At 45.5% G+C, this 17,132-nt stretch overlaps 1 protein-coding gene across 1 annotated transcript in view; it reads left to right on the top strand.

Annotated features, from left to right (window-relative positions):
• Positions 1-272: 272 nt before the first annotated feature.
• Positions 273-17,132, top strand: part of LOC129381630 (scoloptoxin SSD14-like) — a 21,696-nt gene continuing 4,836 nt past the window's right edge. Inside the window, exons 1-4 of the mRNA XM_055064648.2 lie at positions 273-394; positions 4,362-4,504; positions 7,769-7,919; positions 16,082-16,144. Coding sequence (XP_054920623.2) covers positions 273-394; positions 4,362-4,504; positions 7,769-7,919; positions 16,082-16,144 — 479 coding nt within the window. The remainder of the gene's footprint in view (positions 395-4,361; positions 4,505-7,768; positions 7,920-16,081; positions 16,145-17,132) is intronic.

Below are 17,132 nucleotides of genomic sequence, written 5' to 3'. Positions count from 1 at the left end.
AACGGGCACGGCAGTGGTGGACTCCGTGTCCATATAAACATCCCGTAGTTAAAACAAAAATTGGTTGTTCACCTTCGTAACGTATCAGCCGGTAACGAAAACGGACTTCAAAGGCCGCTGTGTCCCCGAGCCGTTTTCGGGCCTGGGAATAGTAAACCACTCGGCACCCGTAAAACGCTTGTTCGTCTTCGTGCCTCTCAGGAGCGAAGGCATCGATTGTGCCCGGAGCGTTGCGGGGTTACCAGGAACTTCACAAAAGGCTCAGCGGAACCATGAAGTGGGAGGATCTCTTCCGCCCCGCGATAAAGTTGGCCAAGGAAGGCTTTCCTATCAAGAAACACTACGCCGACGTCCTGGCAAAGCATCAAAATGAAACATCGGCCACTGACATCAAGTACGCGTCCCAATCTCTGCTCTCCCCATTTAGGCTCCATCGTTCACGTGCCATTCTTTGTAAATTCGGTTCGTTGGCCTCGTAAGTGTGACGCAGCTGAAACGAAACGCCTCCGTTTTACGAATTTCTCGCTTTAGGGAAAAAAAAAACTGAGGTAGTTGGTGTACTTAAAAAAAGAGTAGAAAAAAGAAAGGAAAAGGGGCGTGTGAAACGAGGCCTGACAACGACAAATTGTGCCGGTCACTGTCCTGCGTTTCTCCTTTTTATGTCCGTGTTTTTGATTGGGTGCCCTATTCGTAGTTTCTAAATAAATTTAGCTTGAAATGCATACTGCAGCCTTCCCTGGAAGACAGGCAACACTAGGATGCAAATAAGAGGCGAAATAGGAAAAACAAGACGGAAAGTTGAGCAAACATGAGATGCGACACGCGATGGAGCAACAAACTTGGAAAATAGTAAATAGAGCTTAGAACACACTGTAAGTACGCGCGCATTCCCATGAACGAATTGTCGGTGTCTTAAAATTTCGCAATCCAGTCCATAAGCTTTGTTTCTACGCCTTTATTGTTTCAGTGTACATCACCGACGCTGTCCTAAACAAGAAAAGCCGTTATAATCGAAATCAAATTATCCCATATCACCAGTAATAAAGAGAGCCCATGACACTTTTTGTGCGCTTTCGCGGGTTTATTTCAAACTTAAAATGAAAATTATGTACCACGTAATTAGAAACAGACAGCTGAGTAGAGAATGTTTCAGGAAGATCTACAACATTTTTATGCACACTTTTGCTCTGAATGTAATATTCATTGTAAATGGTTATTGAATAATAATAAATTAATCTCTTTAGGCGATGTATTATTGTAATTAGTCGAGATAAAGAAATAGCCTAGCTGACTTGCCCCACGATACGGCAAACATTTCCTTGGTTCCGTTCAGCTACGTGGCACTTCCATATTTTGAAATTTTGGCACGTGGGACCCTTGATATAGGACCCATATAATATCTTCTCATGTAATTTTGGGATGCCCAGCATATGTTGGGTATCCCACAGGGGCAGTGGTCGTCTGCATCTTCTGCAGTTCCTCCTTGACGACAGCCCTGATGAGTTCCCGCAAGGCGCCAACGTCGTTACCGAGGGTAACGGCAGAGAGCTCCCTTGAAATCAAGGCGTCGCGGTTGTTTTGCCTGGCCCGCTGTTGAAGGGCCTTTTCCATAGTAGTGGCTTCGTCATGGAACTCTGCAAGTGTCGTCGGCGGATTTCGAATGAGGCCAGCAAAGAGTTCCTCTTTGATGCCGTGGATGAGATAGCGCACCTTCTTTGTTTCAGTCATAGAAGGGTCCGCACGTCTGAAAAGCTGATTCATGTCTTCTACGTACGCCGTCACTCCCTCATTCGGGCCTTGAATTCTTGCCTCCAACGCTAACTCCGCCCTCTCCTTCCTGTCCACCCTGGCGAAGGCATTGAGGAACTGCCTACGAAATTCTTCCCATGACGTCAGTGTCGCCTCGTAGTTCTCAAACCATGTTTTCGCGGAATCCTCAAGAGCGAAGTACACGTAGCGTAGCTTACGCTCGTGGTTCCAGTCGTTGAGGTTGGCAACCCGGTCAAAATGGTCGAGCCAGTTGTCGGCGTCCTCTGAAGCACTTCCGTGGAACAGATTCGGCGTCCGGATGTGATTGACGACAACGTGCGATGCTGCAGGAGTGGCAGGAGGTGGTTGGTTAGTCATTCTAGTTCGTTAGGGTAGCAGACCGTGCTGTGACTGGAGTCCCTGGGGACGTCGGCTGGCACGTACGTGCACAGGGGTAAGCTCGGCTGAACTACTCGCCGGGCGTAGGTCTGGGGTATGCTCCGGAGGTGTTAACATCGACCGTACCCCGCACGTCCACCAGAAGTGTCACCCAGCTATTACAACTAAAACAGTTTACCACCGACAGATTGGCAAAAAAAAAACGTCTGCCTTTAGAGATGGCTGGTCCTCGGAGAGCGCGCGCGCAACCACGAACTTCGTCGTTTTCGCCTTAAGGGTCCCGTGTCATCACGTACAAACTTATTTCGCGTCAATATTCCGCACATTTCTCTATCACCTGATTCATAGTGTGAATATGGTCTATTGCTGAGTAGCCTTTACGGAATCCTGCCTGATCCTTCGGTTGACGGAAGTCTAAGGTGTTCCTGATTCTATTTGCAATTACCTTAGTAAATACTTTGTGGGCAACGGACAGTAAGCTGATCGGTCTATAATTTTTCAAGTCTTTGGAGTCCCCTTTCTTATGGATTGGAATTATGTTAGCATTTTTCCAAGATTCCGGTGCGCTCGAAGTCATGAGGCATTGCGTATACAGGGTGGCCAGCTTACCTAGAACAATCTGCCCACGATCCTTCAACAAATCTGCTGTTACCTGATCCTCCCCAGCTGCCTTCCGCCTTTGCATAGCTCCCAAGGCTTTCTTTACTTCTTCCGGCGTTACTTGTGGGATTTCAAATTCCTCTAGACTATTCCCTCTTCCATTATCGTCGTGGTTGCCAGTGGTATTGCGTAAACCTCTATAGAACTCCTCAGCCACTTGAACGATTTCATCCATATTAGTAATTACATTGCCGGCTTTGTCTCTTAACGCATACATCTGATTGTTGCCTATTCCTAGTCTATTCTTCACTGTTCCCTATTATATCACTGAGCTCTATTATATCCCATTTACTGCCCTCTAATTCCTCCAATAGCACTGCTAGACTAGCCTCACTAGATAACATTCTAGAGCTAAACGTGTCCAGGTTCAGATTCCAATGGAGGCCTGTCCGGATCCAGCGATTCTTAGCACCCTCTGCTGCGTCGCAGGTCTGACCGCCGTCGTGGTCAGTTATTTTACTATTAATGAAAATATTGAACTTTTGAGCGCCGTGATATAGGCCAGCTTCACCATATCTCTTTTCAACACCATGCAGTTCTAAATAACACCTGTTTTTATTATTGCGATTGGAAGTATATCGGCACTCTAGGCGCATTGTTTGCCATAGCCATCGCCGTGATGTGCTATATAACGTCGAAGGCCGATAACACCATCGCCGCGCGTCGTGTGCTCTGTGTGCGAGTGAAAGCACGCGAGGGAAGCCGACGATCGCGGCTCAATGTGGTGCGTGTGAAGGAAGAAAGCAGGGAGCAAACGAGCCGTCTTCCGTCGCGCGAAAAGCCGTGGTGGGAATGGGAGGCAGGGGGTGGGAAGCAGTGTGCTCCGGCAGCAACTTCGCATTTCGCGGCGGGGCCAATCCACGATCGCGAATCAGTCCCGCACGCCACATGCGTACTTTTTCACGGTCGTCCGCGCCGCATCTTGAAAGGTATCTGCAGACGGCTCATAACTTTGTGCGCGCTGCCTGCTCGCCACTCTTGCGTTGAAGCGATAGACCCCACGAAGGTCACTTCGCTCGCTGCTGCTGCCGCGCTTGCTCACGCCAGCGTTTTGACAGCGACGTTTCGCGCTCGTCGATTGTGATGCGTTTGCGTTTGCTTGTGCGCGCTTAGACCATGTTTGTTAATTCAATTAGTAAGTGAATGTTTCCAAGTTTATACGGCCCATAAGACTATTACCTTACTTCGTATAGTTGTCTATGAATTTGCCATTGCAATCGATGCTTCCCCTTTCGTGGGAAACTGCGACTTCTTTTTTATACGGCCGAAAAAGGGCTGTTCTTACTTCCTATAGCTGTCTACTAATTTCCTACCGCAATCGATGCCTCGCCTTAGGGGTGAAGCTGCAGCTTTTATTAAATGACACTGTATTCTTTTAACCGACACGGGCAGTCTTCTGCATAGCGGCAGAGCGGAGATAACTAAACGAGCTGCAGATGTTATTGCTATATTAAATATTTGTTCAGGTCTGTTAAGCATATGTTGTTGTTTCGACTGTTTAAACTTCGAGCAAGTTTACGAGGTTGTATGTGCCTTACACTTCGTTGTTACAGTTCCATCTTCAACAGCGTCCACAAGGCAGATGACAAGCTTGTGCAGCTGGAAATGGCACAACTGCTGGAGGAGCTTTCAAAGAGAGGCGCGGATTATTTCTACACTGAAGTTGCCAAAAAAATTATTGATGGCCTGGGACCAGGTAAATCTTCTCATATCGTCTCTCTGCACAAACCAAAATCTACCACGGTGACCACGAACCACCGCAGTGCTACGCAATTTTTCACGTCCAGCGCAGTTCTTTAGAGGGACCGTAAACAGAAACACTCAGTCGGTTTAGACTAATAAAGCATGTTCCGAAACCGTTTTCGCTAAGTTTGCGGTAACAAGTTGGCTATGAGAACAGAACATTAAGGTGAAAAATCATTTTCATTAATTTCGCATCGAAGCCTCGGCACCTGGTAACATCAGCAGGACACCACACATTTCAAATAAAACTAGAGTGTTCATTTCCATCCGCAATTACCAGCTGAAGGAGATACTGAAAAGAATTACGCATGAACCATCTACGACGTTTGTCAATGTAAGCAAATAGCCTGAACGGGCGAACGAAAGAGCGAGCGAGGCACTGAGGAGAGGGGGGACCCCTCTCCTTATTCGGGCACTACTCCGCGACTCGGTTATCCCAGAGCGCAAGTCCTTCCCGTCGGCGCCCTCCCCCGACGAACGAGCTAGCGACAGCCTCCCCTCCTCCTCCTCTTCTGCCCGGCAGAAACTAACGAAAATGAAGTCATTAAAAAATTCACCGACCATTGCGATACTCCCTATAGCGAAATTTCAGCGCAGCTCTATACGTGTTTTCATTTCGCAATATATTGAGGCATCGCACCAAACACCGCACTGACTGGCAGGGCCGCGACGCGCGGCGTATATAAAGACCGGCCACCCAGTTATCGCATCCCGGCAACCGCAGCTCATGCAACTTTAATTTTTAGCGGGAAACGCTTGCGACGAACGTCATGCGCGAAGGTGAACTTTCTGGTTCCTTTTTTTTTACAGCGAAGCTGTATATGGCTAGCCGATTCGTCCGTCCGTCTCATGTACACCGAAAACTCCTCTGGCGCAACCTCATGCTCATGCGCGAAAAAGAAAAGAGAAAGAGACGCGCGTGATTGGCTGCGTCAGTAGTGACGTCGTTGCTCTCCGTCGCAGCCGAGCGCATGCGCAGCAGCTTCTCTCAGGCTCCGAAATCGGTAGGCCACGCGTCATACGTGCTCCTGAGGAGCAGGCACCTTTCGATCAGCAACGCCGCGAGAAGAATCGGGAATGAGCTCTTCTACGCAGCCCCGATGCTGCAGCCCGGGCACAAGAACAGGCCCATGCAGCCGAGCGCAAGCAGCCACTGTGTACGGAGGATCCGGCTGCCTACGAAGTCGTTCAATGAACCGTCGGGATTAACCCAGTGATAAACATCGGGGTCGCACGTTTCAGCTTCGCTTGGTAACCATCTGTACGGAGTGCTTCGGCAGTGATATCTTCTTTCGCCTGCTGGGCCGGCGACGCCGCTGCCGCGGATACGTCGACGTGCGCGCCATCTGGTGGTGCCTAACAGTGCCTTCCGGCGCTTTCCTTGCCGCGCTCTCTTCGCTATCGCCGGCTTTCTACCGCTATTCCACACTGCACTCCGCGTTCGCGCTTTCATTCTTCCCTGTGTTCGTTCGCTCGGTTACGCCGAGGCTCGCCGCCGCTCAACGCAGGAGCGGACGCCTAGGACCGGCGCTCTAATACTGTGGCGTCATCTCATAATCTCGTTCATACCCCCGTAAGCATTCATGCGCCAGAAACAAAGAAAAAAAAGGCGATGACTCCTAGCCCTGTAAGGCAGAAGCTACAAGCACTCAGCAAAGTGAAGCGAACAGTGCTTAAGTTCTTATTAATCATGCATACAACATACACAACGGCATGTCGAAAACTGTCAACATGAATGGCTCATACCCCCGTGAGCAATGGCTCATACTCCCGTAAGCAAGCAAGAAATGCAATATCTTGCAGTCCCGTAAATTTCATGGCTACACACTTTGCGTGAATTAGCCGCGATGAAACTGGCCCTGTTGTCGTTGTCGGTGATTTCATTGTGGATGTGCCGGTACCGAAAAGGGAGCGGTTTACGCGTTCCATGTTGCAGACATAACCCTTGCGATACCACACCGATTCGGCGCAACCGACCACCCAGCGGCGTACATGTAACGGTTTCACATTATCAAAGAATGTGATTACGGTTGCGAGTGAAATAATGACCACCGATCAAGACAATAAATGAGTTGGTACCTTTGTTCAAAATTATGTGTCACCTCCGTGTCATGTACTAAACAACTTCGCTGGTCAACCGCATTCAAAGAGTGGAATGGCTCATGATCTTATCTCTTGGGTGTAGGTCGAATATGATTTGCATTGTATTCGTGATCTTTGTGTGCTATTTAAATTTCGATTAAATTCGAGATGCATATCGAATTACAGCTGGGGAGTGGGGTGGCGTAACTACAATTACACATTCGTTTCCTTTCCCGAGCTGCATTCATTGAGATGTGTAATCACTATTTCGTATATTTTGTCGGCTTTTGGGCGGATTTTCTCTTAACGCTGCCATCATGTTGATTCTGCAACATTTACAGCAAGTACTTTCTTTCATAAAAAATATTACCGTGGATTTATTGATTGCGCCAATCTTCGTTTAATGAGCATGATTTGATTAATGTTACTTTGTCCCTGTATGATTCTACAACTAGTAGCAATGTTGCCGTGCTTTCTTTTGTCTTCAGCTTTCACACTTATATTCTCCTAAGCACGAGTAACTTTTGGCGTCATTATTATGCCTTGCAGTGAATGTAGAATAAATATCATTTAAATGAAATTGGATGGACTGCATATATTGCGCAACATAAAATAATATTCATGAATGCAACACTCGATGTGCGATATGTAATAATGTCGCGACCCATTAAGTGCTATAATGAGTTTAATATCGCCTCAATTAAGGCATCCGGCACTGCATTTGTTTCCCCCACAATACATCGATAACCAATCTTCGTAATTTGGAGGCTTGGCAAAGTAAATTATGGCGATATCCTAAGCGTGATCGCCCGTAAAGCTTTGATTCCCAGAATCTTTCAAGAGTGTGCACATCGATTAGAACAAATGAGTGGAGTGATTGTTAAGAAATATTAACAGCACTTATGTTATGGCGGGAGTCTTGGGATAACAACAGTAACGTCGTAAAACAAATCAGAGACGCCCCCCCCCCCAAGCCTAACTTCGAGCAAGCAACCCCTAGAACCCCTTCAGCAGCAACCCCTTCCCTAGAATGAGTAGCTGGATACGCCACTGGGAGTCTGCGTCAGCTCGAACTATGGCGTTAAAGAAGCAAATGAAAAAAAAAAGACCGACGTGTTCCTCTTTCTTTCTGCAGAAGCCTTATTGACCATGGATGACTTCAAAAATTACACGCCTGTCTGGTACCCGCCAGTGACGAAAAAACTTGGCACCGCCACGCTTTACGCCCCGCCGTTCCCTTCCAGCGGTGTGCTGCTTCTCGAAGCGATCCCGATGCGAGTGCTCGAGTAAGTACCCCCCAAAAAGTACACACTTTGGCTCAAGCAGGGGCAACGCGCAAAGCGTAAATCTTTCGGCCAATTCACTCGATAGTTCGCATTCAAATTTTTGAGAGGGGTGACGTTTCGCTACCGGTGCCTCACAATTGGAGAGGTGCGATCATTCGAAATGTCGAATACGAATCGAGTAGCCTTCGTTATACGATTGTCCCGCTCGAAATTGTCGAATGTACTTTTTCTTTTCGTTCGCATATAATGGATTTAACGACAGCTGTTTCAGTCTAAAGTCATCGTCATCATTAGCCTGGTTACGCCCACTGCAGGGCAAAGGCCTCTCCCATACTTCTCCAACTACCCCGGTCATGTGCTAATTGTGGCCATGTTGTCCCTGCAAACATCTTAATCTCATCCGCCCACCTAACTTTCTGCCGCCCCCTGCTACGTTTCCTTGCCCTTGAAATCCAGTCCGTAACCCTTAATGACCATCGGCAATCTTCCCTCCACATTACATGTCCGGCCCACACTCATTTCTTTTTCTTAATTTCAACTAAGATGTCATTACCTCGCGTTTGTTCCCTCACCCAACCTGCTCTTTTCCTATCCCTTAACGTTACACCCATCATTCTTCTTTCCATAGCTCGTTGCGTAGTCCTAATGCAAGTGTAGACTGTTTCGCAGAATTCTATGAGTTTGATTCAACACTAGACAACGTGGGACACGAAACTATTTTGACGACTAACCCGCTCAACGCGAGGCGTCCTAAACCGTATGCAGGACGGCTGTGCCTCTAGGGGTCACCTTGCGTCGACGGACAAGAAAAAGCTAAGAAAAACACGTATCATAGTTGTGTTTTAACACTTTGCTTGTGTGAACCTACGTAGCTTACACGAAGCAGGTAAGAAAATCTCGTTTCGTTTTCCTGCGGGAAGACAACCTTCCTGACGAGTTTCCGAGCCTTCTGCTCAACCGCCACCTTGCTTGGCCAGCAAAATAGCGCGAAGACAGCATCGACGTCAAAGACGATCTTTGACGTCGATGCTGTTTTCGCGAAGCTCTCTCTTTTGCCGGCGTCGTCAGATCTATGGCGAGCATTGGAATTGGGAACACAGTCAGTATCAGCAGGGCCATGGTTGTTGCGCAGTCGCACCAGTTCTTTGCGAATGGATAAGTGAGATCAGTTCTTCACAGTAAGTTTACTCTCGCGAAATAAGCGTACCTCGTCTTAGCCAGCCTAGATTTTTCGTTTATTTCCATTTGGCAGTTTGCCACTCTATGAAGGCGAAGGCCTTAGATCTCTATGTTGCAAGGTCGCGTTGTGAGGTACCGAGAACTATCACGTGGCCCAAGGAAGGCCAGAAGCAAAGGAAAGCATGTCCAGCCGTGTAAAAGAGATTATTATTGATTACCAAAGTTAATTTATGATTTATTATACCGATTAGATTAAAGTATATTAGGGTGGATTAGCGTGGGTTAAAGTGGGTTAGGGTGGATTAAGTTGCATTAGGGTGGATTGAGGAGGATCAGGGCGGATCAAGACGGGTTAAAGTGGATTAGGGTGGATTAGGGTCGGTTAGACTGGATTGTGGTGAATTACAGTAGATAGTGGAGATTGGATTATAGGGAATTACTTCTATCCCTTCCCATTGTGACACTTGATTGCTTCGCCTAAGCACGCAGTGTATACCATTATTGAGATTGCGCCTCCTTGTCTGGGCCCTTTCTTGAAAAGCAATACTATACTTCTTTTGTGGAGAAACAAGTTAGCTGTCTAATTTTTACAGATATTTCGCAATATATTCCTGTATGCCACCTGTACTTGATTATTTTTTATTTATTTATTTACAGTACACCCTGCAGCGCCGAAGCATGATAGCAGGGGGGTGGGAACAACACGAAGTGACTAGCACTGGAATGTAATCACACAAAAGGGAGGGATGACAAAGGAGCAAGGCATCAAGATAAAAAAAAACTAGTACATGAATAAAGTACATGAAAAAAGTACAAAAAGTATATGAATAACAGTACAAGAAAAAATTGATTCAGCCTGCAGTCATTGGATTGGAAGATTGCAATTACAAGTCATTGATTAGCCTTAAAAATGCATCCCGAGGAGCACTCACAATTTCAACTGGCAATTTATTCCATTCAGAAATACTTTGGGGAAATAAATAAAGCTTTATATAGTTCGTTTTGCAGGAAACTTAACGTATTTTTAAACTGTGGTCTCTTCTGTTTGATATGTAGTGGGGTATTTTAAGGTATTTTAGCTTGTCAATGCGTGTCGCGTCAGTCTATATTGCGTGCAGAAGTATCAGTCGGTGCTTTCGGCGTCTTATCTGTCGCGGTTCTAGTCCGATGTGTTTCTTTATTGCTGTCATGCTTGCATGTCTAGAGTACTGCCTTGGTATAAACCTGGCAGCGTGGTTTTGTATGACTTCTAACATATCAATTAGGTACCGCTGGTGGGGATCCCACAAGGCGGTGGCATATTCTAATTGTGGCCTTACCAGCGACTTGTATGCTATGGTTTTAAGAATCTGAGGGGCAGTTCTAAGGATTCGTATAAGTAGGCTAAGCATTTTCCCGGCTTTCCTGACGGTCATATCAATATGGCTGCAAAAAGGACAGATCAGCAGTTAGATGAACACCTGAATATTTAACTTCGTTAACTTTCCTGAGTATGGAATGTCCCAGTTTGTAAGTAGGTTCATTAGTGATTTTAGATTTAGTGAATGTTACCTGGTAACACTTATCAGTATTCAGGCTAAATTGCCAGTTTTAACACCAGGAGGCTATGGTGTTGAGGTCCTGCTGGAGCGCCTCTATATCATGTTGATTGCGAATGGATCTGTAAATGACGCAGTCATCTGCGGAAAGTCTAATTTGTGAGAAAATGTTTGAAGCGATGTCATTGATGTAAATTAAAGAGAGCAGCTGGCCCAGCGCCGAGCCTTGCGGCACTCCAGAAGTGACTTGGACAAAACTAGAATTCTTGCCTCCTATAACCACGCATTGTATTCTGTCGTTCAAGTAATCTTCAATAACCTTCATGACTTTCGCATGCAAATTAAGAGTGCTCATTTTAAGTATTAACAGGTCATGTGATACGGAATCAAAGGCTTTGCGATAATCGAGAAAAACTGCATCTGTGCGCATTCTTTTTTCCGCAGTATCTGCAACCTCATGAAATAGTTCTATCAGCTGAGTGATGCAGCTCACGCCTTTGCGAAAACCGTGCTGATTTGGAAAGAAAAAAATTGCTTCCTTCTAAGTGCCCTGTTATGATGCTATAGAAAATGTGCTCAAAAACTTTACAACATATGCAACAAAGTGAAATTGGCCTATGGTTAGATACGGAGGATTTGGAACCGCTTTTAAACGCTGGAACTATATGAGCTTCTTCCAATCTTTAGGGAGCACGCCACTTTCGAGGGTTCTGCAGAATATTATTTCTAAATATTGAGATATAATTAAATAACATGCCTTGAGTTTCCTTGGAGAGATTCCGTCGGGTCCAATTGCTTTGGCTTCAATAATGGCGTTGAGACAGTTCCTGATACCCTCCAATGTAATACTAATTAGAGGCATTACGTTTGGCACACTGTATGTAGTGTTGGTGAAAGTATTCATGTGTTTCGTTTTTAGAAACAGTGGTATAAAGGAGTTGTTAAAACAGTCCGCTTTAGCGTTGCTTTCACATATCTGGATTCCGTTGTGAAGAATACTTGGAATACCTGTACGCTCCTTCCGCGTCTTTCTTAGATTGCTCCAAGATGCTTTTGGATTTGTCTTGATAGAATCAGCTAGTCCGGAGAAGTACATGTCTTTGGTGAAAGTGATAGTCTCGATATATTCTGTGTAACTCTTGTAGATGGCGCTCATGTTCCTTTGATGGGTTCTTTTTTATATTTTTGATAAGCGCGAGTTCTTTGTTTTATCTTCCTCTTAACCACGTAAGTCATCCAGGGTTTGCTACTTTTACTTTGCCTGAGACGCATTTGAAGCGTCATGTTTTTCAATCAATGATGACAGCACGCTTTGAAGAAAATTCTATAGAACGTTCACACCTCGGATGAGTGTTGTGTAAAAGCCTGAAACGGTGCTTCCAAACCAAGACTGTTTTCATTAAAATTTGCCCTAGAGTAGTCATACACTTTGCGAGTTTCATGGGTAGCAGGAATTATTTGGGGAAGAGTAAGCATTGCAGTGACAATTTTGTGATCACTAATACCAGGTGAAACACAGACGTCATGAACAACGCTCGGACATTACAGAATAGTAGGTCGAGGAGGTTATTTCCACGTGTACCGTTCATCACGTATTGATCAAACCGATATTTACAAACCATTTGCAATGCCGAACATGTTTCGTCTGAACGCATGCTCTTATCCCAGTGTGTGTTTGGAAAACGAAACTCACCTGCTAGCACAATTTCATTATCGGGAAGCGAGGCCAGTGCATCATCCAGTGGTGTGATAACTTGTGGTCGTGCGCTGGGTGGACAATGAACAACGCCGAACGCTATCGCTCCTTAATCAGGAGTGAGAATCCTGCACCAAGCTGATCCATGATCGCTCGTTTCCACGTCTATTGCGGTACGCTGCAAGAATTCCTTAGCTAAGATAACTACTCCGCCGCCTCTAGAGTTCCTGTCTTTTCTAAACTCTTGAAATGTTGAAGGAAACACTTCACTGTCTCTTATAGAGTCATCTAGCCACGATTCAGTAGCAAAAACTATATCTGGATTCGTCTTTTGTAGTAGGGCATAGAACTCATCAACTTCGTTCTTAATGCTTTGGCAGTTTATTAAGAGAACAGTGCATTCCAAATTTTTGGGTGTCCTATTCCTTAGGATTGGTCATTCGTTATGTAGTTTTGTTTTTACTAATTGGGTGTCTTCATTCGACACGAACGCCTCTCCATTTATAATTATTTGTCGTATGCCAGGGGCACCTTGTCCTTACCATTAAGTTTTGTTGGTTTACCAACAGCCCAGAGCTTCCGACGAATTTCTCTGACACGCCGAGAGTAGGCCGTGAGATTACATAATCAGTCCCTTTTAGTTTATTGCCGTTGCTTAGGATCAGTTCGATATCCTTGTATGATGCAAAGTTTGCGATAATCGGTCGTTTACGCCCAAGAGTATGTTTGCCTATCCTATGGGCCCTCTGAATGATCCCTACGGTTACTTTTAACGTGTCCTGGCAAAGATTCCTGACAAGGTCTTCCGAAGTTTGCCAAGTTTCACGTGGTTCATTGTCTTCGGAGCCGTAGACAATTAGGTTCCTCCTTCTGCTGTTGTTTTATCAGTGATCTATTTTTCTTGTTTCTTTTTGCTGTCGTATCAACGTTTCCAGACCATATTGCCATACCGCTATTCGTACAAACAGTCTCATGTTCTATGTCCTCGAGGATAGCTATCCTTGACTCTGGGGAATCTAACCTTACTCTGAAATCACCCATTATGTTTGCAAGCTCATTTTGTCTTTCTAGCATGTTACTTCAAAAAAATTAAATTATAGGGTTTTACGTGCCAAAACCACTTTCTGATTATGAGGCACGCCGTAGTGGAGGACTCCGGAAATTTTGACCACCTGGGGTTCTTTAACGTGCACCTAAATCTAAGTACACGGGTGTTTTCGCATTTCGCCCCCATCGAAATGCGGCCGCCGTGGGCGGGATTCGATCCCGCGACCTCGTGCTCAGCAGCCGAACACCATAGCCACTGAGCAACCACGGCGGGTAGCATGTTACTTAGTCTACTAAGAATTGGTGTCTGACCCTCTTGCAAACATTGAAGGATAGCAGCCGTAACAGACCCAGGGTAGGGGTTTTGTTCAATGCCGCCCGACAGCAACAACAATTTGGTGAACAGCGCCTTCACCGACGTAACTAAATCGCACATCTTTCGTGGGAAAGGCTGCAGCAGCAAAAAGCGATCATCACTTCTACAGCAAGGAAACGGAAGTCTTACCTGAAGTATGCAAACATGCCTCGTTAAAAGCATGTTCACGCTATTGCCGCTGCCTTTCCCACTGAAGTCGAAATGGTACGAACGGGGCCTTTTATACTGTATATCTTCTCGAAGGTCATGTGATGTTCCCGTTGACAGGTGATGTGAGTAATCACGCCAAGATTCTTGCACGTTGAAGCGAAGATCAGGCAGGCTGTGAATCCCATGGCCGCTATGTTGAAGGGGATGAGTCCTTGTCTCCAAGCACATGCTGTTGTCGCAGTCACCGATGGCAGAGAGCAGCAACTGAAGTATGCAAAAATGCCTGGTTAAAAGCATGTTCACGCTATAGCCGCTGCGTTTCGTGCAATGCTTCCTTGACTGTTGGAAATACTACTGAATCAAACGCCTTTTCGTATAAATAAAAGTCATAAGAGAGGTTTAGTGTACTCCGCAGATTTCTCAGTTGCGTGATTTGGTGAGATGGACAAGATCCATTGTAGTACGTCCCGTGCTGAAGCCAGCCTGTTCTCTTGGCTGACTGAAGTCAAGACGTGCCCTTATTGTATTGGAAATTAACTTGGTGAACGTTTGATGCAATGCTGAAAACAAGCAAGTGGGCCTATAATTATTCAACGTCTCCCTTCTTATGGATAAGTGTAATGTTGGTATTCTTCCAGCTCTCTGGTACACTCGAAGTCGCGAGGTATTGAGCATAAAGGGTCGAAACGTTTTCAAGTATAATATCACCTTGATTTTTGAATAACTGTACTGTTGTTCCATCTTCTCGTGCCACTTTTTCCCCGGGTCAAGTCTTGCGAGGCCCTGCTAACTTCATCGCTAGTTATAGAAGAAGCCTCTGCATCCTGTTCATCACTACTTCGAATGAAGTTAGCGTGGCAGCTCGGGGTACTGTGCTGGTGCCTATAGAATTACTCCGCTGTTTTTGCTATAACATCGAAACTGCTGATGATATTACCCTGCTTATCTTTCAGTGCAGACGTCTCGCCTTGTCCGATGCCAAGTTTCCTTCTCACTGATTTCATGCTGCGTCCATGTTTTACTGCTTCCTCGATCTTCCCGACTTTATAATTTCGAATATGCTTTCTTTTTGTTCATGACGTTTGACCATTCAGTGAATTCCACCTTATCTCTCGAGTTAAACGCTTTCATATTTTGTCATTCCTTTATTATGTTCTTTGTCACTTGGGGGAGTTTACCTACCGGTTGCCTTGGCGCCATACCTCCAACTTTAACTGCTGCTTCTTAAATCGGCCTAGTTACGGGTTCATTTATTACCTCTCTGTTATCTTCGTCTTCTTGTTGTAAAGCTGGATATTTGTTTACTAGCACCAGACTGAATACGTCGCCTTTTACCCTCGCTGCGTCTAGGTTGGCCTATTTCTCATTTAGTAATTTTGTTCTTTCTCTCTTCATATTGAGAGAAATCCTGAACCTGACTAACCTATGACAGCTGCCCTTTACTCTACCTAACTACCTAACACTTCTGCGTCCTGCACTATGCTGAGATCAGCCGAGAGTATAAAATCTTGTTCATTTCTTATTTTCCCACTAGTGCTTTTCCAGGTGCGCTTCCTATTACGGCTCTTCCTTCACCTGGGAGGCTTATGACTGTTCTGGTGAGGGAGTATCTTTGTTGAAGTTTAGCGGGCACTCTTAATTTGGCCTCGCCTGGACTAGCACAGCTGCGCTAGTTCTCGGTTCCTTTTTTTTTTTTTTTTTTGTCGGTGTCAAGCTATACTCCAAGCCTGAAAAATGTAGTCGGCAGGACAAGGATTCGAGCCTACGACCTTCAGATTAGAGGCCCGGGTGTTGTAACTCTGCTCCACGCCACCACCCCAAGCGTTGTTTATGAAGCCATAAATAGAGCATTCGGAGCAAATAGGAGGTTAATTCGGAAACTCTGGAACCATTGGCGATTGCCATTGGTGGCTGTGTAGCCAGGAAAGCCGGGCTCAGTGGGCGACGTTGTGTGCTCGACCACTTGCCTTCTCATGTTTTATGTCTGCTGCAGCAGCCTGGATGAAATATATCGCACCTGTTTTTTGTTTAATTCAGTTTGATGCTTGATAATGCACAGTTGGTAATTATGCACAGCTGGAAATTGTAGTTGGGCCCGAAAAAAATAAGGCTTTCTCTTACCATCTGTTAGTCCACCTTTGGGACTTATTCTGATAAGTTCTTTTCTGTACTGCAGACGCTCAAAAGACATTAGGCCAACAGAGGACATGACTTCGGAGGATGAAAAATTGATCAAGAGGTATGAAATTTTCTTTACACTTTTTTGCGACTATTCGGGGCAAGCAAACGTGCTTATAGCTACCGCAGGCGATGCGAAGACTACATTAAAGTTTAGAGACTATTGCTCTGAAGTTCTGGCCGATTACGGCTAGAATTATTATAGAGTTTTCAATTGCGGTTTTCTCGTCAAAGGTGTAGTTTGAGAGAGTTTTCATGCACAATAAACTTTTTATGGTCATACGAGTGAGGATGATTGCCTTGGGACAGCCTTGATAGTCTTACGTCCTTAAGGGTGTAAATTTTATTGTGATAAGATCGCATCGTGCAGTCAAATGTTTACGCCTCATATCACCTCTACCGGCAAACTTTTAAGACTTTTGCACAGCAGTTGCTAGTAAGTTTCGCAATAGCAAACCACTAAGAGCATAGCTCAAAGTATTGTTAAGGCCTGAACTTAACTGCCGATGACGAGGTAACTCGATGGACGGGTGCTATGAGCGGGACCTTTCAAACGGGGCGATGCTTCGCGCTACCATGCTCTCTTTCCTGATTTGACAAATCTGTTACCTATCCTTTTTTTCTCATACCAAACATTTCCATCATCATACTTTCAGAACAGTTATTGAGAAACTTGTTTTCCTATACCTCCGGTGTTTGGGGTCTCCCAACTTTTCTGCCACCAAACCTCCAATCGCGTTTTACTAGTCTCACTTGCGGACACGTTTACTTTGCCCCTGTTATCCCTGAGACCATTCAAGGAGGCCAGCCGAGCCTAAACTGACAGATGGGTAATATGTTCACATTCTAATAAAACACGCTCCATTGTTTCCCTAGCGTTACCGCAGCAAGCACATGCTCCAACTTCCTTGGCGTTCCTCGCTTTCAAGGGCATCCTGATCTCGTTTCGAAAAGTGAAGTGCTTCCCTTGGAGTTATAAATTATTTCTTTCATTTCTTTTCATTTCTTTGAGGTAGTTGCTCATAGTAGGTTTCTTCTTCATTGCCGCC

The sequence above is a fragment of the Dermacentor andersoni genome, chromosome 11, assembly GCF_023375885.2.
Source record: "Dermacentor andersoni chromosome 11, qqDerAnde1_hic_scaffold, whole genome shotgun sequence".
Lineage (NCBI taxonomy): Eukaryota > Metazoa > Arthropoda > Arachnida > Ixodida > Ixodidae > Dermacentor > Dermacentor andersoni.
Note: the sequence above shows the minus strand (reverse complement) of the source record. Positions and strands in the feature narration are given on the sequence as shown.